We start from the raw sequence: 17,808 nt of genomic DNA, 5'->3' as shown, positions 1-17,808 counted from the left end.
AACCTCCTTGCATCCTCCCCGCTCTCATCGGCCATTTCACTCATGCCTCCATTACCCCCACCTCGTTCACTCTTTTCCCCCCGAGGGATGGGTGTGCCCGCTAATGACTCCCCCCCACCCCTCCAAAGTACCGCCAGCCCTCGCAGCCTGTCCTAAACTGGCACGCTTTAGCCAACCCTAAACCCCAACCCAACTGCAGGGTGGGTGGGTGGCCTTCGCTAAACCGTCCCGATGGTGCCAAGCGCAGGAAGAGGAAGTCGCCTTCCTCCCCTGCGCTCTTATACCCACCCCCTAACTCCACCCCTTGACCTTACCTGGTCCTCCCCTGCGCGAATGACCCCGGGGGAAGACTAGTCTGCGACTCTGCTTCCCCCGGCATCGCGCAATAAACAGACCACACCGTGTCTTAAGCGTAAAAGGCCATTTATTAGGACCAGGCTGCACAACAATAAACAATAACCAAACATTCCCTGAATAACAACTTCCCCACAACACTCTATAATCCTTCACTCCTTTCACCCACTCCACACTCCCCTTTTGCACCACTCCATGCCCCTTCCGTTCCTCACCATTCCACAAACCTCCTTGCATCCTCCCCGCTCTCATCGGCCATTTCACTCATGCCTCCATTACCCCCACCTTGTTCACTCTTCCCCCCCCGAGGGATGGGTGTGCCCGCTAATTACTCCCCCCACCCCTCCAAAGTACCGCCAACCAGGTAGCCCCCTCTAGGGCGGATACCTGCCCCACCCCCTAGGCCAGGACCACGCAGACACCTCCCCCCCGCTCACACATCCCTGCGACACCAGATTGCCTCATTCCAGAGCTTGCTGACCACATCTCTCATTTCCATCATGTAGTACGCGTTCCCCATTCTGGAAAGATGCACCCCGTCATCCCTAAAAAATAGAGGTTCCTCCAGTCGCAGTCCCGGGTGACTGATCACCTTAATGTCTTGTTCCCCACAAAAAATGCGCATCGCTCTGTTAAGTTTCCGTCTCGCCTTTTCAATTGCCCCATGCTTAACAGCGCCTCTCCAGATTCTCCTCGGAACAAATTCAGTCCAGGCAATGCAAGTCCCTGCCAGCCTGTGCTTCAGTACCTCCAAGTCTCTTTGCATCAGCTGTAAGAGCGCCAAACCCGACAGCCGAACCAAATCATTCTCCCCCAAATGGACGATCAACAGATCCGGGCAACCCTTCTGTGGGACCATCTTCGCGAGCCAGGGCAGTAGTGCCCCCCATCGCATTCCCCCTTTTCCCCACCAATGCACCTCGTGATGTTGTCCTTTGAGTCCCAGGTTACGGCCGTACACCTGTTGCTCCGCATATTTCGACGCCCAGTGCACAAAGGAATGCCCCACAATCCATGTGACCGTCTTGGCCCCAGGTCCTCCCACGCAACCTAAGGGATCTGTTAGATACACACAGAAAAGAAGCCATCCCCATCCCCCTCATCCCCCACAGTCTCCATCTCTCCGCAACCAGCCCTATCACTTCCTCACATACCGCTCACAGCACTGCGACCTCCATCTCCCAATCTGCCGAATCCTATCCCAGGACCACCCCAGCCGGGCCGCCGCCGTCGCTGCCCCAGTCCGAAACGAGTGAGTTCCAAACCCCGCCGGCTCCAAACCCAAACGCACCAATGCCATGCGCAGCACTGCCAACAACTGCCCCGCCGTCACCCGTGCCCCTGACCTGTGACAGAAAATCTCCCCTTCCCCTACCTGTGTAGCCAGTACAAATGACCTCCATTCAGCCACCGGGCATACACTCCCACCACCATTCTCATTCAACTACACCCACTTGCCCCGTCCCAACTGATCTGTCTTGGACCGCCCCAGCCAAATGCCCAGTCGCCCTGCATCCAATCTGATCTCCTCATACCTCCGCCCCTCCCCCGCACACGTGCCCAACAATTCCGACACCCGAAACGCCCCAAAAAACATCCAAATCATACACAAGCGAAAGATCCGAACCTCAAACTCCTCATAACAACAGAGCGGTAACGCCGCAACCAACCGGACTAACACCTCAAACGTTATGGCCTCCCTCGGAACAGTCCCCCCCGCTCTCTCCCTGCTCCAACCCCATAGCACCCTACTCACAATTACACTCTTTGTAGGGTCAAAGCCAAAAAACAAACAACAATAAAATGACACTCCTGCCAACTTCCCTGAAATGGTTGCAGCCGACAACCCCTTGTCCATGCAGTGCAATACAAACTGTAACACTCCTCGCTCCACTGTCGCCTGTTCCCCAGAGGCAGAATCCCTGCTCCAGCCTATAAAAGCTCCAAACTCCGCCCACGCCAGTCTGTAGGTCCGCCTGGTGGTAGCAGCAACATAATTCTCCACTAGTCCTACCACCCTCACTCCCCCAGGGCCCAAATGCCATCCGGCAGCCCCGTCTTGCACAGATCCGCTCCAGGTGCCAATCGCCGGAATCGCTGCCACTGCGAACGAGACAAAGCATCCGCAATGTCATTATTCGCCCCCGGAACATGCTTGGCTCGAAAAATCACATTCAGACGCAAACACGTCAGCATGAAACTTCTCAACAAACGCAACACCCTCAGGTCCCTTGCCTTCTGTCGGTTGACCAACTCGACCACCGTCATGTTGTCCACATGGAACAACACCGCCCTGTTCTGAAACTCGGGACCCCACACTTCAAGAGCCACCAACAAAGGAAAGAATTCCAAAAACGCAATGCTCCTCCCCTGCTTCATCCAGTGATCCGGCCAGGTCTCTGCGCACCATCTCCCATCCCAGAAAATGCCAAAACCAGCCGCCCCAGCCGCATCAGAGTAAATTTGGATTTGCCAAACCGTTCTTTCCTCCGCAAAGTCCAAAGACACCCCATTGAAATCCATCAAGAACAACAGCCATGTCCGCAGATCCGCCCTCACTCCCATGGAGATCCTGACCCTGTGGTGTGGAAGCACTGCCTCCGACATGGCCATGCCGAGCCGCCTGCAGAACGTCCGTCCCGCCCTGACCACCCTGCACGCAAAGTTCAAGAACCCCAACAGCCGCTGCACCGCCCTCAACGCGATCCTCTTCTCACCAATCGCCCATTGGAGACACTCCTGAATTTCCACCACCTTTGTGGCCGGGAGCCTCGCTGTCCACTGAATGGAATCCAGCTCAATGCCCAAGAATGTCAAAACGCAACACGGCCCACTCGTCTTTTCAGGTGCCAAAGGGACCCCAAATTGCCTCGCCAACTCCTGGAAACCCGTCAGAGCCCTGCCACAGTCCCCCGAACGCGCCCTCCCGAGGAACAGGAAATCGTCCAGATAGTGCGTGACATCCCGATGACCACTCAGCTGCGTAAATGCCCACTGCAGGAAAGTGCTAAACATTTCGAACAATGCGCATGAAATCGCACACCCCATGGGCAGGACTTTGTCCACGAAGATGGCCCTCCCGAACTGCATTCCGAGGAGCGCAAAATCCGCAGGGTGTATAGGCAGCAGGCGGAAAGCCGACTTCACATCACATTTCGCCAATTCCGCCTCCGGCCCACACACCCGCACAAGGCAGATCGCATCATCCACCGACGCATAAAGCACCCGTACATCCTCCTCCGCGATGAAATCGTTCACAGACTGTCCCTCTGGCCATGAAAGGTGATGAATCATGCGAAACTCACCCTCCACCTTTTTCGGCACCACCCCCAACGGAGAAATAATCAAATCCTCCATCGTCCAGGCATAAAAGGGGCCCACAATCCTCCCTTCCTCCACCTCCTTCAAGAGTTTGGCCGCCACCACCCCGGCAATTCCTTCGCTGATCTGAGATTGTCGGCCCATCTCCGTGATCTGGGACCTTGATAACCGACCCGAAAACCTTCCGTAAAGCCCCACTGAATCTTCAAGGCGGCCACCCTGTCCGGGTAAAGGGAGAGCCACGGGGCCATCGCCTCCACCTTAACCGGTGTAGGAGCCCTTCTGTCCAGCTTGTCCCCTACCCTTGGAATTCCTCCATTGTTCGGAAGGAGTGGTGAGCGTAAAACATTGCGTAAGGGGGTGCTTCCCCCCACACTTAGAACACTCGTGCTTGAACTTGCACGGATACCTGGAACAATATCCCCGATTGTAGCTCCAACAGGCCCCAGTATTGTAAGTGCCGGGCTTGCTGGCCTGTCCTGCGCCCCCTGTACTTGTTGCGTTCCCTCCCGCCCCACTGTGGGCGGGACGCGACTGAAAAGACCGGTACGTTACTGGCAAACCACTAGCCGTGTGCGTCAATGCTGAGGAATGCGTTGACGCCATCCATGGCATCCATAATTCCTGGTCCACCTCACCCCAATGCTTCTCGGGGTTCGCGCTAACCCGCGCCCTGAACTCCTCATCATAACTCAGCCAGGCGAAACCCTCAAACTGCATTTGAGCCTTCCTAATTATGTCCATATACTTCCATAATGCGATCGCCCTGTCGGGATGTTTCTCGCAATATATGCTTGCATAAATAAGAAATGCCGAGGTCCAATTGTCCATGGTCACGGGTACCCTCGGCCGCCTAGTCAGCTCCCACTCCTCCTCCTTTGAGCCCTCCTTGGCCTGCACCTCCCTATGCAACAATTTAAACACGTCCACGTATTTGTGTTTCCAGATCTTACCCCTAATCTTCTCGGACAGATGCGACCCCAAGGACATAGCCAAACCCATGTAGGGCAGCTTTTTCGGGAGCTTAACCCCTGACTTGTCCCCCTTGTCCCCAGGCCCGTCATCCTTCTCCGTCTGCACCCCCGCTGAAGTCACCGCCTTGCCCTCGACCGATTTGTCCCCTTTCGCGAGCCCGCCCTTCGGAGCCTCCCCAACTTCCCTCACTGAACCCTCTCCCACCCCAATCGACCTACAAGCCTTCTTCCTCCCACCTTTTGGGCCACCATCCCACACAGACCACCAAGCCTGCTCACCTGCCAATGTCGGATGTCGCTCGATGGGCCGTCCTCCGAAGGGGCCGCCCGTCGTGTCACTGCCGTCTCTTTGTCCGCCGGTCTCTGGGGCACCTGTAACACACCAACCTCTCTGTTGTCCTTGCCCGCGCCCGTCAGGGCACAGTCATCCCTCACCTCCCCGTCCTCAAGCTCCTCACTCTCCTCACCATAATCCAACTCCACCTCTGCCTCCACACCTTCCGGCATCCACAACACCTCTCTCACCGCTCTCTTCACACCCTTGCCACTCACAGTGCCAGACACCAGTGACCCTGTCACCCTCGCCTCCGTAGCCCGCTCCCGCGCCGGAGGGATGGCCGCCGCGGACCGCCCTACTGCTTCGTGACGGCGACATGGGGCCGTCTTGCGCCCCGCTGTACTCCCCCGGACTCTGCCGACAGCCGCCGGCTTGGATCCCCCCTACCCCTCAGGCCGCTCGAACCTGAGTGGGCCCCGGCACCATCGGGCCTCAAAGCCGTCCCGGCCGTCCCTGCCTGCCCCCGTGACCCCCTGACACTCCCCCCCACCCGCGACCTCACCCTCTCCGCTCTCATCAACTCCTCTTGCTCCGCCAACCTCTCTTCCTCGGACGTGGGCGTCGGGGGCCCCTCGACTCCCCCTTCCCACACCGCCCCCACCCTCCCCATGCTCTGGTCCGCCCGCCTCGCTGCGGCGACTTGCGCCAAAATGCGCTGCTCCTGGAGCCTGTCCTCCCACGTCCCAGCGCCCCAACCCGGGAGCGGAGGGGGTGGGGCGGGAGCCCAGAAACCCCCCCTCCAGGCGGCCCAAAACCAGACTGTGTGGGCGCCACCTGAGTTAAAACACCTCCGGACGGTCCCGAGACAACCCCCCCTCCCTGGCCCCCCGCGCCAGTCCCTGCCAAACATGGGGTAGAGGCCCTAGACCCCCGAGACAGATCAAGAGGCCCATCATCCGCCGCCCCCGCGACCCCCCCTGCCCCCCCGCGCCACCCACCGCGCACTCTACGCCCCCGGGAGCCACCAAACCTCCCCCTCCCAAAACCGCCACCGCCTCCGCCTCCCCGCCCTCCCCAGCAACCAGCAGAGTATCCCCGGGCCCCATAGCCCCCATGGCTGCCGCCCCTTCCACCAAACCAGCCTGACCGACTTCCAAAAATGCCCCCGATAGCAGCTCCTCCGCGGCCGGAGCAGCAGACACACCCCCTTCAGCCCCGAGGGCATGAAATTCCAGCGGGGGGAAATTCAAACGCGGAGGCAGGCTCCTACGCCGGCCTACGCGCACCTGCCACGGGCGCTGAGTGCCCCGCCCCCTCCCGCGCAGTCCTGACTGAGACGGTGGTGGTGGTGGCAGCGGCTCCTCCTGACATGCCATTACCGCCGCCGCCACCCCGCCGCCGCCCGCGGGGCCCCGCTCGAAGCCCACCCACGCCTCCCCTAGCACACCAGGCCGGAGGAGATCCTCCCGCCCGGCACGCCCCAAGACCAGCAAAGCCCGCCTCACCTCCTCAGAGATCTCCATCCGCCTCTTCCTCCGTGTGCCGCTCGCTCCGCAATTCCCGTCCGCACCGACCCGACGCCACTCCAAACCGCCGGACACGACGATCACCGGACCAGGCCCTAGCCCTACACTACGACCCAGCACTCTACCCCTCCTTTGCTAAACCCTCCCGATGGTGCCGAGCGCAGGAAGAGGAAGTCGCCTTCCTCCCCTGCGCTCTTATACCCACCCCCTAACTCCACCCCTTGACCCTACCTGGTCCTCCCCTGCGCGAATGACCCCGGGGGAAGACTAGTCTGCGACTCTGCTTCCCCCGGGGCCCGGCATTTCATAAATATATATTTAGTTTGATCTTTCAAAGTATTTGTGTTGCACGCATGGTGTATAACTTTACAGTAAAAAATTATAGCTATTGGCACAGTGTATTAATATATTTCCTGCATACTACAAACCAGTTTAAAGTCATTTCCTAAATTCTGCATCCCACGCTGGGCTATTCTGAAGGCAAGGACATCACTTTCTGCTCTAATCGTTCTTATACTGACCTCTGACAGGTTGTCTGAAATCATTTGGTTAAATGTTATTGCCTCGTATTAATCTCATACTTGTTTATTTTTTCTCAAGAACACAAATTAAATCATAAGCATAGTGTTTGTTAAGCTAAAAAATGCTGGAAAATGCACTTCTTTCAGGAACACAATCCAGATACCCCTCAAAGTGGATGGAATGCCGTAGAGGATTTTTTTCAAATTTTAGATTGGTTTCCTTTTAAAGGTTTTATTTGTAGTTCTTCCTTGTGTCAACTTTTTGTAGAAAGGAAAAACATTCGGTTCACTTCGCTGATTGGAATATCCTTCAATGCAGGGATCGCATCTTCTTGATACGGCTTGCTCCCCTGATTCTTAGCATAGTTGTCTAAAGAACAAACGAGACAAAGTCATGTTACTTATTAAATCCACTATTTGAACTTGCACAGTGCACAGCTAAGAAGCATTGCTGCTTCTTTTGTTTATTTTGTTAAATGACAGAGGAGCACATTTAAAATTCAAAAATAGCATTGTACTAATTTTTAATGCTTTAGGTACACTGGGTCTGATTTTTAAATGAATCTGCAACTCTAAACTCAATTTAAGGCACAAAATAAGACTCCTCGGAGTAAAATACCATTCTTTATTCACAGAATTCTGAATCTTTATCATTGGGAATAGAATGTACTTACTCAGAAATTCTGCCAGTACGATAGGCTATGAAGGATAAAATAAATCTTCATAGAAACCATCTCCATTTATTATTCCACAACTAGGACACAGATGCCCTACCTAAACACGTGTGACCAGTCTGGTAGAATACGAGCAGTTGGAAATTTCATAGGAAAAGTGGAAAATGGAGTGAGAAAGCCCTCCAAACTCAAAGAACAATCCAGAGACTGTGCTCAAACAAATTATGGAGAAGGCTGAAGATCTACAAGTCAGATTAAGAAAACAATATACGTATTTTAATCTTTAGAGCACATGCTATAAAATAAGATACAATGGAAGACTTTATAGACACATTTTTACCACCGTTGCAGGAGCACGCAAAGCTCTTCAATCATCTCTTGGTTCCTTGGGTCTTGTCTCCAACCTAGTAGGCCTCCCTGCCCTAGGAATGCATGGCTACTAATCTACCCCGACAAGGATAACATTATGAGTAGGCAGATTCAGAAACATGAGAGGGGCATCCAGTGGAATTGGTAGGAAAGCTTTAAACCTCATCAGTCATCAATATTTAGTCTGGCATCTTTCATCTTGCCCTAAACCTGCCAAATGGTCTCACGAGTGCAGCCACCCAACTACCTACTAGAGTACCCATCAAGATACTGCACATAATAGATTAAGTAAGCTAGTCAATGGATGGCGCAAATGACACTGTGGTAAGCAAGAGGTTTTTTTTAGTCCTGGCTTTTCAATACTGTGATCAAAACAACAGTCAGAATGTGTTCTGGGAAGCATGTCACATTTACTCACATTTGTGCTTTAAGCTAGAATCCTTAATGGATGTCTTTATGAGCCACATTGCCACAAGTATAGCAGAGTGCTTTGACAACAATTCAGCTAGTCTGGCTATCATAGCCACCAGACTCAAAACTTTGCTGTCTGAGAACTAAATGAGCCAATGATCTGGGTGGCTCCGTTTCAGACGCACAATTTAACCGGGCCTTAAAGTATGTAGAGGATGTCTCGATAAATGCGCAGCTTAAACATACCCAATCCAACTACCTTTATAGAACATACCTTACACCTGAGCATCTTATCTGTCCACGATGCAACCAGGCAGGGGCCACATTTGGGCATTTTTCTGGTTCTGAAAGATTATAAAGCTTTGGTGAGAGGATCTTACAGCTCAACTATTAAAATGCACTGGAAGACAAGACCAGTGTCAACCTAACATCTTTCTCCTGGGCCGTGTGTCGAGATCTAAATCGGGCAGGTCTGCAGCCAAGTGTATAGACCTAGCCTTTGCCAAGTAACAAATAGCCATGAACTGGAGAGCTTCCACCTCATCCAACATGGGGAGCTGGACCTATGATTTAATCAAATATGTTAAAGCGGAGCCTGCGCATCTCCCCACTTGGATAACAATGCGCTCAGTCCTACTTTGATACTCAACTGGGAACCGTATCTGTAGGCACTCAGTCAGATGAGAAGCTACCCTAATAGACTTTCCTCATAACTCTGAGTATATACCCAGTGGCTGATATCCACATTTGTGGAAATGACTGACGTTTAGCGCCTACTAGAACCAACAAAATGCATCTCTGTCTCGGGTGGTAAGCCATCAACTGTTTACTTGCTTTTAGTTTCTTATGTCCCAAATCAATATAGATAAATAGGGGTTTGTACTTAAAGGCTGGTGCTGTATTGGGAGGAGGGAGGAGTTTAGGAGGGTGTATTCCATTGAGATTCGTTCTTGCTAGCTTACGTGCACTGTTTTCTAAAACTGCCAATAAAAACTAATTTGAACAGAAACTCAATGCAGCTAACCTGGCCTTGTATAAAATAATGTGGGGTTACCCTCAAGGAATGCACCAGAGGAATGTATCACTAAAGAATCAGTGTCTCTTAAAGTATTATGGTTAGACATGGATAAGATGGTAAACCAGACCAAATGCAAGCAGACAAAATAGGAACCATGATAAATCCCCACTAGCTAACATCAGCTGCAACCGAAAAAGTGCCATAGACATCACGTATCTAAATAATAAGATAGCTGTGAACAAAAATGGAGGACTGGGGAGACCAGGATGTTCATTGGCTTCTTAGTAGAATAGTGAGTGATAATACATTTCATTGAAAGGAGACCCAGTATTGAATGAGTGTGAAACAAATAATGCCACGTTTAAAGAGCATTATGATGAAATGCACTGTAGTAGTACATATGTGCTAGCAAATTATCTTTTACCTGTAAAGCTGTTATCACTGGATGCAGTGGTGGGAATAGCCTGGATGCGCCAATTCTGATAACAAATATAAAGAACGTAAGGGGACTGACATTCCATCCAACGACGCAGAAAATGGTCATCATGCCTCCATGAGTGCCAAAAAAGATGGCGCTTACAGGATGCTTTTATTATTGCAGGTAGACAAAAAGCGGACTGAATTTATTTCAAAAGCTCCTTAAGCAAAATTCTGTTTCAGGTTAGGATCCGTTTGGTTTGGTCCACCAAGATGCCCTACTACCAATCATAACAATAAAGAATGCATCCTGTCTCCAATTAAGTAAAAATGAGTTTGCATTAGAGCCAGTTGAAATTTCATTTGTGGAGAGATTTTGAGCACGTTACTCGCGACCCTAATGAATTTCTGCATAGGAATCTGTTCCAGTAGATGGACAGACTCTGTAGGGACGCTGTGTAAGCTCTAAAGGGGGATGGATATATGTTGGAGCATTGGTAGTCCCAAACATACTTAAGTACTAACGCGTCACGTAACTGGTGGCAGTCAACGACTAGATGTTTGCTGATCGTGAAAAAACGGCATACCGGGTTGACAGAGAGGCTATAGGTCAGGGGCCACTCAGCAGTTCTCTACAGGCAGAAATAAGAGCGGGATTTACGGATTCATTCGCAGGCGGTGGGGAGAGTGCGGCGAGAAGCTACCAACTAACTATGATACGGGTGAGAAAGCTCACTAATCAAACCCCACTCTAGGACAGTGACAGGAAAAGAGGGTGACATGAAAGGTTTTTTGAAGTGGGCTTTGATTGGCATAGAGCGTCTGGGAGATGTCCCGAAGGGCCAGGCACTGGTGACATTCAAGGTCCTGCACCAAGAGTATGAAATGGCAGAGACTGAGCGTCATAGGTACCTACAGCTTGAACATGCCCTTAGGAGACACATAGGGGAAAGAGAACAACTGCCGGAGGCGGGGCTGTTAGACGATCACCTCCTAAAGGACCCCTGACGGATAAGGCTATTTCTATTATGTACAAAAAACTTGTTAATAACTCCCCTAACCCGATGGTGGCGCTGGAAGGGGCCTTGGAAAGTGACCTTGGAGCCTTAGACAGTGATGATTTGGCAGAGACCCTATAAATCCCACGAGAGGAAGCAATTCATACTCGTTTTAGGTTAGTGTAGCTGAGAATCCAGCATAGATCATACTACTGTAGAGTGCTTTTTCAGAAGATAGGAAGGGCGGACTGGGCGTGGTTGTGGACAGAAAGGAACATTTTTCCACACCCTTTGGGGATGCCTAATACAACACTATAGGGAGTAGGTGGCGCGGAGAATGGCTCAGGTGCATGGCCTGGTGGTTCCCGTGGATGCGAAGTAGCTCCTCTTGACTACAACAGAGGAGGCGTCTTGACCAAAATATCAGAAGTTGTAGCTGGTGGTCACAGTGGGGGTGGCTAAGCGCAACAGTGCAGGGGCTGGGAGTTAGATTTGGACTGGTGTCACTGGGCAGAGCAAATGGTCTATCAAAGCCGGGGCTGCCCCAGGAAGTGGGAAAAGATGTGGGGCAACTAGCGCACCTTTCGGGGGTTACTGAGTATGTAGGAGTGGTGTTGGGGAGGGAATGGTGTTCACTAAGCTTTTTGTGTGTTACCTGTTGTGGACTCCAACTATTTTTTAACACCGGGGGGCGGAGCTAGCCTTGAAGCGAGATGGCCGCTTGTTAAGTGAGCTCCTCGCACACGCCCGACTATCCTTCAGCTAAATCCTTCCAACACTGGTCCAAGCGCCTGAAACCAGTGGAGGCCAAGAGGCGACAAGAGCGGTACCACTGTGGAGCTGTTTCTGACTCCCGAAGGCATCGGCGAGCCCCGAACGGTGAACAAGCACCTTGAGGCCTTCGCAGAGAAAACGAAAGTGAAGCCGCGGGCCGCAGCAGAAAGACACGCTGAGACGTACGGCACGCAGCGCGGCTGAGGGAGAAAGCGAGACCAGCCGCATCCGTGTCTCCATGAACGCGAGTGGCAGAAAAGTTAGCGGACATGAACGCTGAGGCCCGAACCCACCCACATTGAGTGTGGAGAGTGGCGGGACATCTGCAGAGGCCCGAGGAGTGCCGGAGACCTGTGAGTAACACCATACCCCGTTCGGCTCGGGCCCGTACCCTGGGGCCGAGTCTGCTGACCCTGCACGCCCTCACGGGCAGAAAAGAGGTATACTGACCTCCCCAAGACACCGGGAAAGCGCACCGGCAGCTGCCCCGCAGATATCCGCGGACGCGGTTGGGACCCAGTGGGCGGCTCTGCCGAGGACACATAGAGGGTCGCAGAAGCAAGAGCACAGGCCCGACTTCAATGCAAACTTCGTTTTGGGGCACTGCCACTACAGAGCAGCAGCTTGGCTAAAGAAACAGGCTATATGAGAGTGCACACAGGCCCTACAGGAACGCAGGACCTCTGGGCGAGAGATATACCACAGCCACAAGATTACACAATAATACAGACAATTGCATTAACTGGTGGGCAGATTTGAATTAACCTCGCCCCCCACACCAGTGCTGAGGAACGTGTAGGACATCCCCCCCCCCGAATCCTGTCTGTTGAGTGCCTGACTATATGGGGTGGAACAAGTAAGAGGCCAGGAATGCGCAAACAAAGCTAGTAGAAGATCAACAACTGGGTTGAGCTGCAGCACACACCTGCAGCGGTCAATAGGCACAAGACTAGGAAGCGAGATCGCATTTGCCACCCTAGTCACAGTCCCTGGCACCTCAGGAAAGTAAGCAGATGAGCAGGGACCAGTGAATCCCCGTCAACGTCCCCTTGAAGCTTGTGATTCCCGTACCCACACCAGGGACCGAAGATAGTTTCCGAAATAGCATTCAGACTGACATATGCGATTAGGATCTGCACGTTCCTTAAGGCATAGTTGAACTTTGCGCCACAGACCAGATCGAGGGTTCCAACTTAAGGCGCCACTGCTCTGGAGACGCTGTAGCCAACATACGCGTGGACTGGATAACCTCCTAACTGCATAATGGGTAAAACGGACTGCACCCAACCAAAAATCACCTTCGAACAAACAAAGAAACATCAGGATCAAAGCACTGACGAACAACTGACGGCGCAATCGACGGCGGAAGCCGCAGGCGGGGTAACGAATGACGACATACAAACCATGTTTACCACAATTCAAACCGCATGGTCGAATATTGATGGGAAGATTGACTCCTTGACATATAGAGTTGATAGGATGTCAGAGCGGATTGATAAACACACAGAAAGACTGGACATGGCGGAGCGTAGAATATCTGAGGCTGAAGACGGTCAGGTACAGATGGACGCGAAACAGACGAGGATGGAAAAGCAATTGGCGGCCATGACGGCAATGTCAGAAGACTTGGAAGCTTGGTCCTGCAGAAGCAACGTCCGCTTAATGGGAGTCTCAGAGACGACAAACACGGGACAAACATGGGCCCAATGGAACATTACGTGGAGCAGTTGCTCATCTCCATGCTGGGACGTGAAACATTTTCAGATGTCTTTATTGTGGAGAGAGCCCACAGATTGTTGGCACCAAAACCACCTGCTGGATCCAGACCGAGACCGATTATCGCCAAACTCCTAAATTACAGAGATAGGGATGCGGCGCTCTGAAAGGCCAGAGAACTCGGCAAGTTATCGCATGAAGGTATGGACATATCCATCTATCCAGACTTCACGTCATCGGTGCAGGAAGCGCGGAAAACATTCACAGCAGCAAAACAGAAACTGAGAACCTTGAATGTCCCATATTCCATGTTATACCCGGCCAGACACAAACTCACAGTTGATGGCAAGACACGGATCTTCGCTGAACCATCAGAAGTAATGAAGTTCAAACAACAGAGGGGTCAGTTGGGAGCACGGAGAAGGTCGCCAAGGGGAGAACAGTCTACCACGTCTGATGTGGAGTGAACACTATTTAATGGTCACATGTTTGATAAGACAGTGAATTGACTGCACGCTGTGTGGGACCCCTCCCATCAGACGCCGGTCGAACGATGCTAGAATATGGGAGGCCTACCTATTGCTGGACCAGATAAGTTGACTCTCAACATTTATAGTTAATGCTCTTTTGTGTTGCCATACCTTTTATTGATTTGATACAGGATGGGCTCATTGGCCTCCGCTGGAGAGGGCTCTCTCACAGCCTTGCTTAGAACTGTTGTAAAGTGTTGGAATTAGTAATGTGCATGTTCAGGGTGTTTACCCATGTGGTCTAAGCCACAAGCAACTAGTGGGCAACTCTGACCCCTACGTGTGTACCACACAAACTGTTATATTGTTTTTCTTTTTAAATTCTTCACTTTGGGAAATGTTATTTGTTAATGTTGGGAATGCCTCCACTAGGAAGGGGAAGGTGGAGTGGGTGGGGAAGGCGGGTAAACAGAAAACTCTGACCAGTGGCAATGTAGTGGACAGGCACATAGGAGACACTTTCAACTATCATTGACACATGCACCGGATTGATGGCGGAGAATCGGCAGATGGCTGATACCTTAAATTAGCACAGACCACTGACGCTCCTAACGTGGAATGTTAGGGGACTACACAACCCACGGAAAATACGCAAGGTAATAGCACACCTGGACAGGCACAAAATAGATGTAGCCTGCTTACAAAAGACACACCTGACGGAACTAAGAGAGAAACAAATAGTGGCCAAGTGGGCTACATACAGATTGACATCGTCCTATTCCTCCTATGCGAGGGGGGGTCCTGCTCTGGGTAAAACGAAATACACCTTTCACGCTCATTACATCTGTGAAAGATGACCAAGGGCGCTATGTTATAGTGCAAGGCTGCTGTGGGGGCACTGTGCTAACAATTGTAAATGTATATGGTCCGAATAAAGATGACCCATCCTTCTATGCACAAATCTTGACGCAATTACCCAACCTCCAACCCGGCACTATTCTCTGGGGTGGAGACTTTAACACCTGCCTAGACCCCACACTAAATAGGTCAACTGGGGTTGACAGATATGGTAAACACTCACCCAAAGTATTAAGGGACGGGATGGAGGAATGGGACACTTACCTAAAACGCTTTCGGACCATGCCTGGTTCGTATCACACTACAAATCCCGACACACATCCAAGGCAATTCACGTGGAGATTGAGGCAAACGGCACTACATGACCAGGTATTTAGGGAAGAGCTACGCCAAGCTATCATAGACTTTTTCGAACATAACTCAGGATCAGTACAGAGCACAAGGACACTTTGGGAGGCTTTCAAAGTCACCATAAGGGGACACTGTATTAGTAAACACGCAGGTATACTAAAGGATATACAGGGACAATTGGAAAGAACAGAAGCTGAAATTGCCAGACTGGAACGCAAATTTGAAGACACACACAATAAAATACTATTGGCCAACATCAGAACACAGATTGATAAATACAATGAATTTGCAGATGACGAGATAAAATACATCTCGCGCAAATACACTGCTAGGAACTATGGGGAGGGAGGGAGACCTGGCAGAGCGTCGTCATACAAAATTAGGCCCACTTACACTCCAACGTACATTACACAGATCCAGGACGAGCAGCGTAAAACAGGATACGACACTCCAGCCATATTAGAATGCTTCACCAAATTCTACACTAAACTGTACACTGCTCAGGCAAAATCTTCCACTTCAGAAATTCGGGATTATCTAGATGACGTGGCGCTGGCATGGTTAACAGACACTCACCGAGAATACGTTTGTCATCATATCACCCGAGATGAAATAATAGAAGCCATTAACTCCCTACCCAACAATAAAGCACCGGGGCTGGATGGCCTTCTGGGCGAATTTTATAAAGAATACCGTGATCTGTTGATCCCACTTTTGGCTGAAATGCTTGAAGAAGCTTATGAAGAAGGCATACTTTCGACCTCACTAAGTGAGGCACTCCTGATAGCACTCCCAAAACTGGGTAAGGATCCCACTGAGTGCGAGTCATATAGGCCTCTATCCCTGATAAACATAGATGCTAAGATTTTAGCTAAAATAATAGCGAACAGAATACAACCGCTTCTATGCAACCTGGTGTTGCCAGACCAGGCAGGCTTTATGCCGACACGGTCCACCACCCACAACATCCGTACCATTTTTGCGCTATACCATCAATTAGACGCGGACACACCAGTGGCTGCGGCCCTTTTAGATGCTGCCAAGGCATTCGACTCGGTGGAGTGGGATTTTATGTTCGTCACTCTTCACAAAATGGGGTTCCCAGAGCCATTCCTGAAATGGATATCGTTATTGTATGCTGTGCCTAAGGCACGGGTCAGAATAAATGACTACACATCCAATCCCCATAGAGGTAAAGCATGGTATCAGACAAGGGTGCCCGCTATCACCAATGCTCTTTGCACTAATCCTAGAACCACTGGTCTGTAAGATTCGACAGAAACACTCTGACTCGGCCCTGCAATTCCGTCTCCGCCCCATTAGAATAGCATTGTACGCCGATGACATGGTCCTCTACACCACACACCCAGATAAGAATCTAAACCTGCTTATCAGGGAATATGTTAGATATGAGCAGTATGCCGGCCTCCAAATAAACTGGGATAAATCAGTTGTGATCTCTTTCACTGCGGAAACAGAAGAACCTCATCTGGAATACCCTTTAAAATGGCGGACAGATCCAGTAAAATACTTAGGGGTCTGGATCCACCGTGATCCAGAATTGGTAATTAGGGAGAACTATGGAAAGGCGCTGATGAGAGTAGAGGAACAGGTAGATAAGTGGATAAAAATGCCTCTCTCAATGGCGGACAGGATAGCCTTAGAGAAAATGATTATATTACCCAGGGTTCTAGATCTGTTCTGGAATGTACAAATATGGTTGAATGCGGCCTTCTTCGTAAGATTACGCTCTATTGTGCAAAAACTCACATGGGCAGGTAAACAGGCCAGAACGAGCTGGAGGGTCTTAACCCAACCATATCATTTAGGAGGCTTTGGGGCGCCGGATTTCCACCTATATTACCTTTGCGCACAAGCACAGCACGCACACTACTGGACGATACCACATGCATATATACCACACATCGTGGTGGAAAAAGACAGCGTTGCTCCTCTGCCACTGACTGCGCTCATAGCCGACCCGATAAGGTACACACCAAGTGACAAGATTCATACAGCCCAATGCACCTCAAGGGCGTGGCATGCGTTGGCACACAGAGCACGCAAGTTGCCGGTGTATGCACGGGCGCTGCCCACGGCGAAACACCCTAAGCTTACCGTAACACAAGAAAAGAAAACGCATACATTACTGACGGAGATGGGACAGACCTCTATGGGACAATTATACCCCCATAATACCTTCATTAAATGGACAGACCCCTCATTTTGTGCTCATCAACTCCCCCTGAAGAAATTCGCATATTTACGACTATGTATGGCCGCCCGGTCCTTATACACCACATTCCCGGATGAACCCTCACAACTGAATACATTACAAATATTGTTAACGGGCCCCAACCGGAAAAATCTGGTAACACGTTTATATAATGCAGCCCAAGAGGAACAGGCCGAGAAACCTACCGCAGCGTTGGGTAGATGGGAGGTAGCGTTGGGAGAGACAATAGATGAACAAGACGGGCACTACAGCTGCACACAACTCACACTTCTCACGTCAAACTGCAACTTGCGCATCATCCATTTCAAATTCCTCCATCAACTATATTATACGAGGGCCAAACTACACAGGCTAGGCCTAAGAAAGACAGACACCTGCCAGAGGTGCAATGCACCGTGCACTGACTTTTTCCATACCTCATGGTCATGCCCACAACTGCAGACATATTGGGATGAAGTCACCGCCACACTCTCCGAAATGTTATCAGAGCAGATCCCTCACTTGGTGTGCATTTTGGGTGTCAGGAAACTTAAACATGCTAGA

General features: G+C 51.1%; 2 protein-coding genes across 4 annotated transcripts in view; both read right to left on the bottom strand.

The window, feature by feature from the left end:
- Positions 1-364: 364 nt before the first annotated feature.
- Positions 365-5,156, bottom strand: LOC146801788 (uncharacterized). The gene is made up of 3 exons (XM_085623715.1): positions 4,929-5,156; positions 3,660-3,894; positions 365-1,452 (listed from the first exon to the last, which is right to left on the bottom strand). Exons 1-3 carry the CDS (start codon positions 5,154-5,156, stop codon positions 788-790), a joined length of 1,128 nt encoding a protein of 375 aa, XP_085479841.1. The 3' UTR covers positions 365-787.
- Positions 5,157-7,014: 1,858 nt separating this feature from the next.
- Positions 7,015-17,808, bottom strand: part of PIGP (phosphatidylinositol glycan anchor biosynthesis class P) — a 66,839-nt gene continuing 56,045 nt past the window's right edge. For all 3 annotated transcript variants that reach the window (XM_085621280.1, XM_085621279.1, XM_085621281.1), the window contains exon 5: positions 7,015-7,343. In XM_085621280.1, the coding sequence (XP_085477406.1) occupies positions 7,228-7,343 (116 nt within the window). In that variant the 3' untranslated portion in view covers positions 7,015-7,227. The remainder of the gene's footprint in view (positions 7,344-17,808) is intronic.

This window comes from Triturus cristatus, chromosome 8 (genome assembly GCF_964204655.1).
Source record: "Triturus cristatus chromosome 8, aTriCri1.1, whole genome shotgun sequence".
Classification (NCBI taxonomy): Eukaryota; Metazoa; Chordata; class Amphibia; order Caudata; family Salamandridae; genus Triturus; species Triturus cristatus.
The sequence above is the reverse complement of the archived record's forward strand: the minus strand, read 5'-3'. Positions and strand labels throughout refer to the sequence as shown.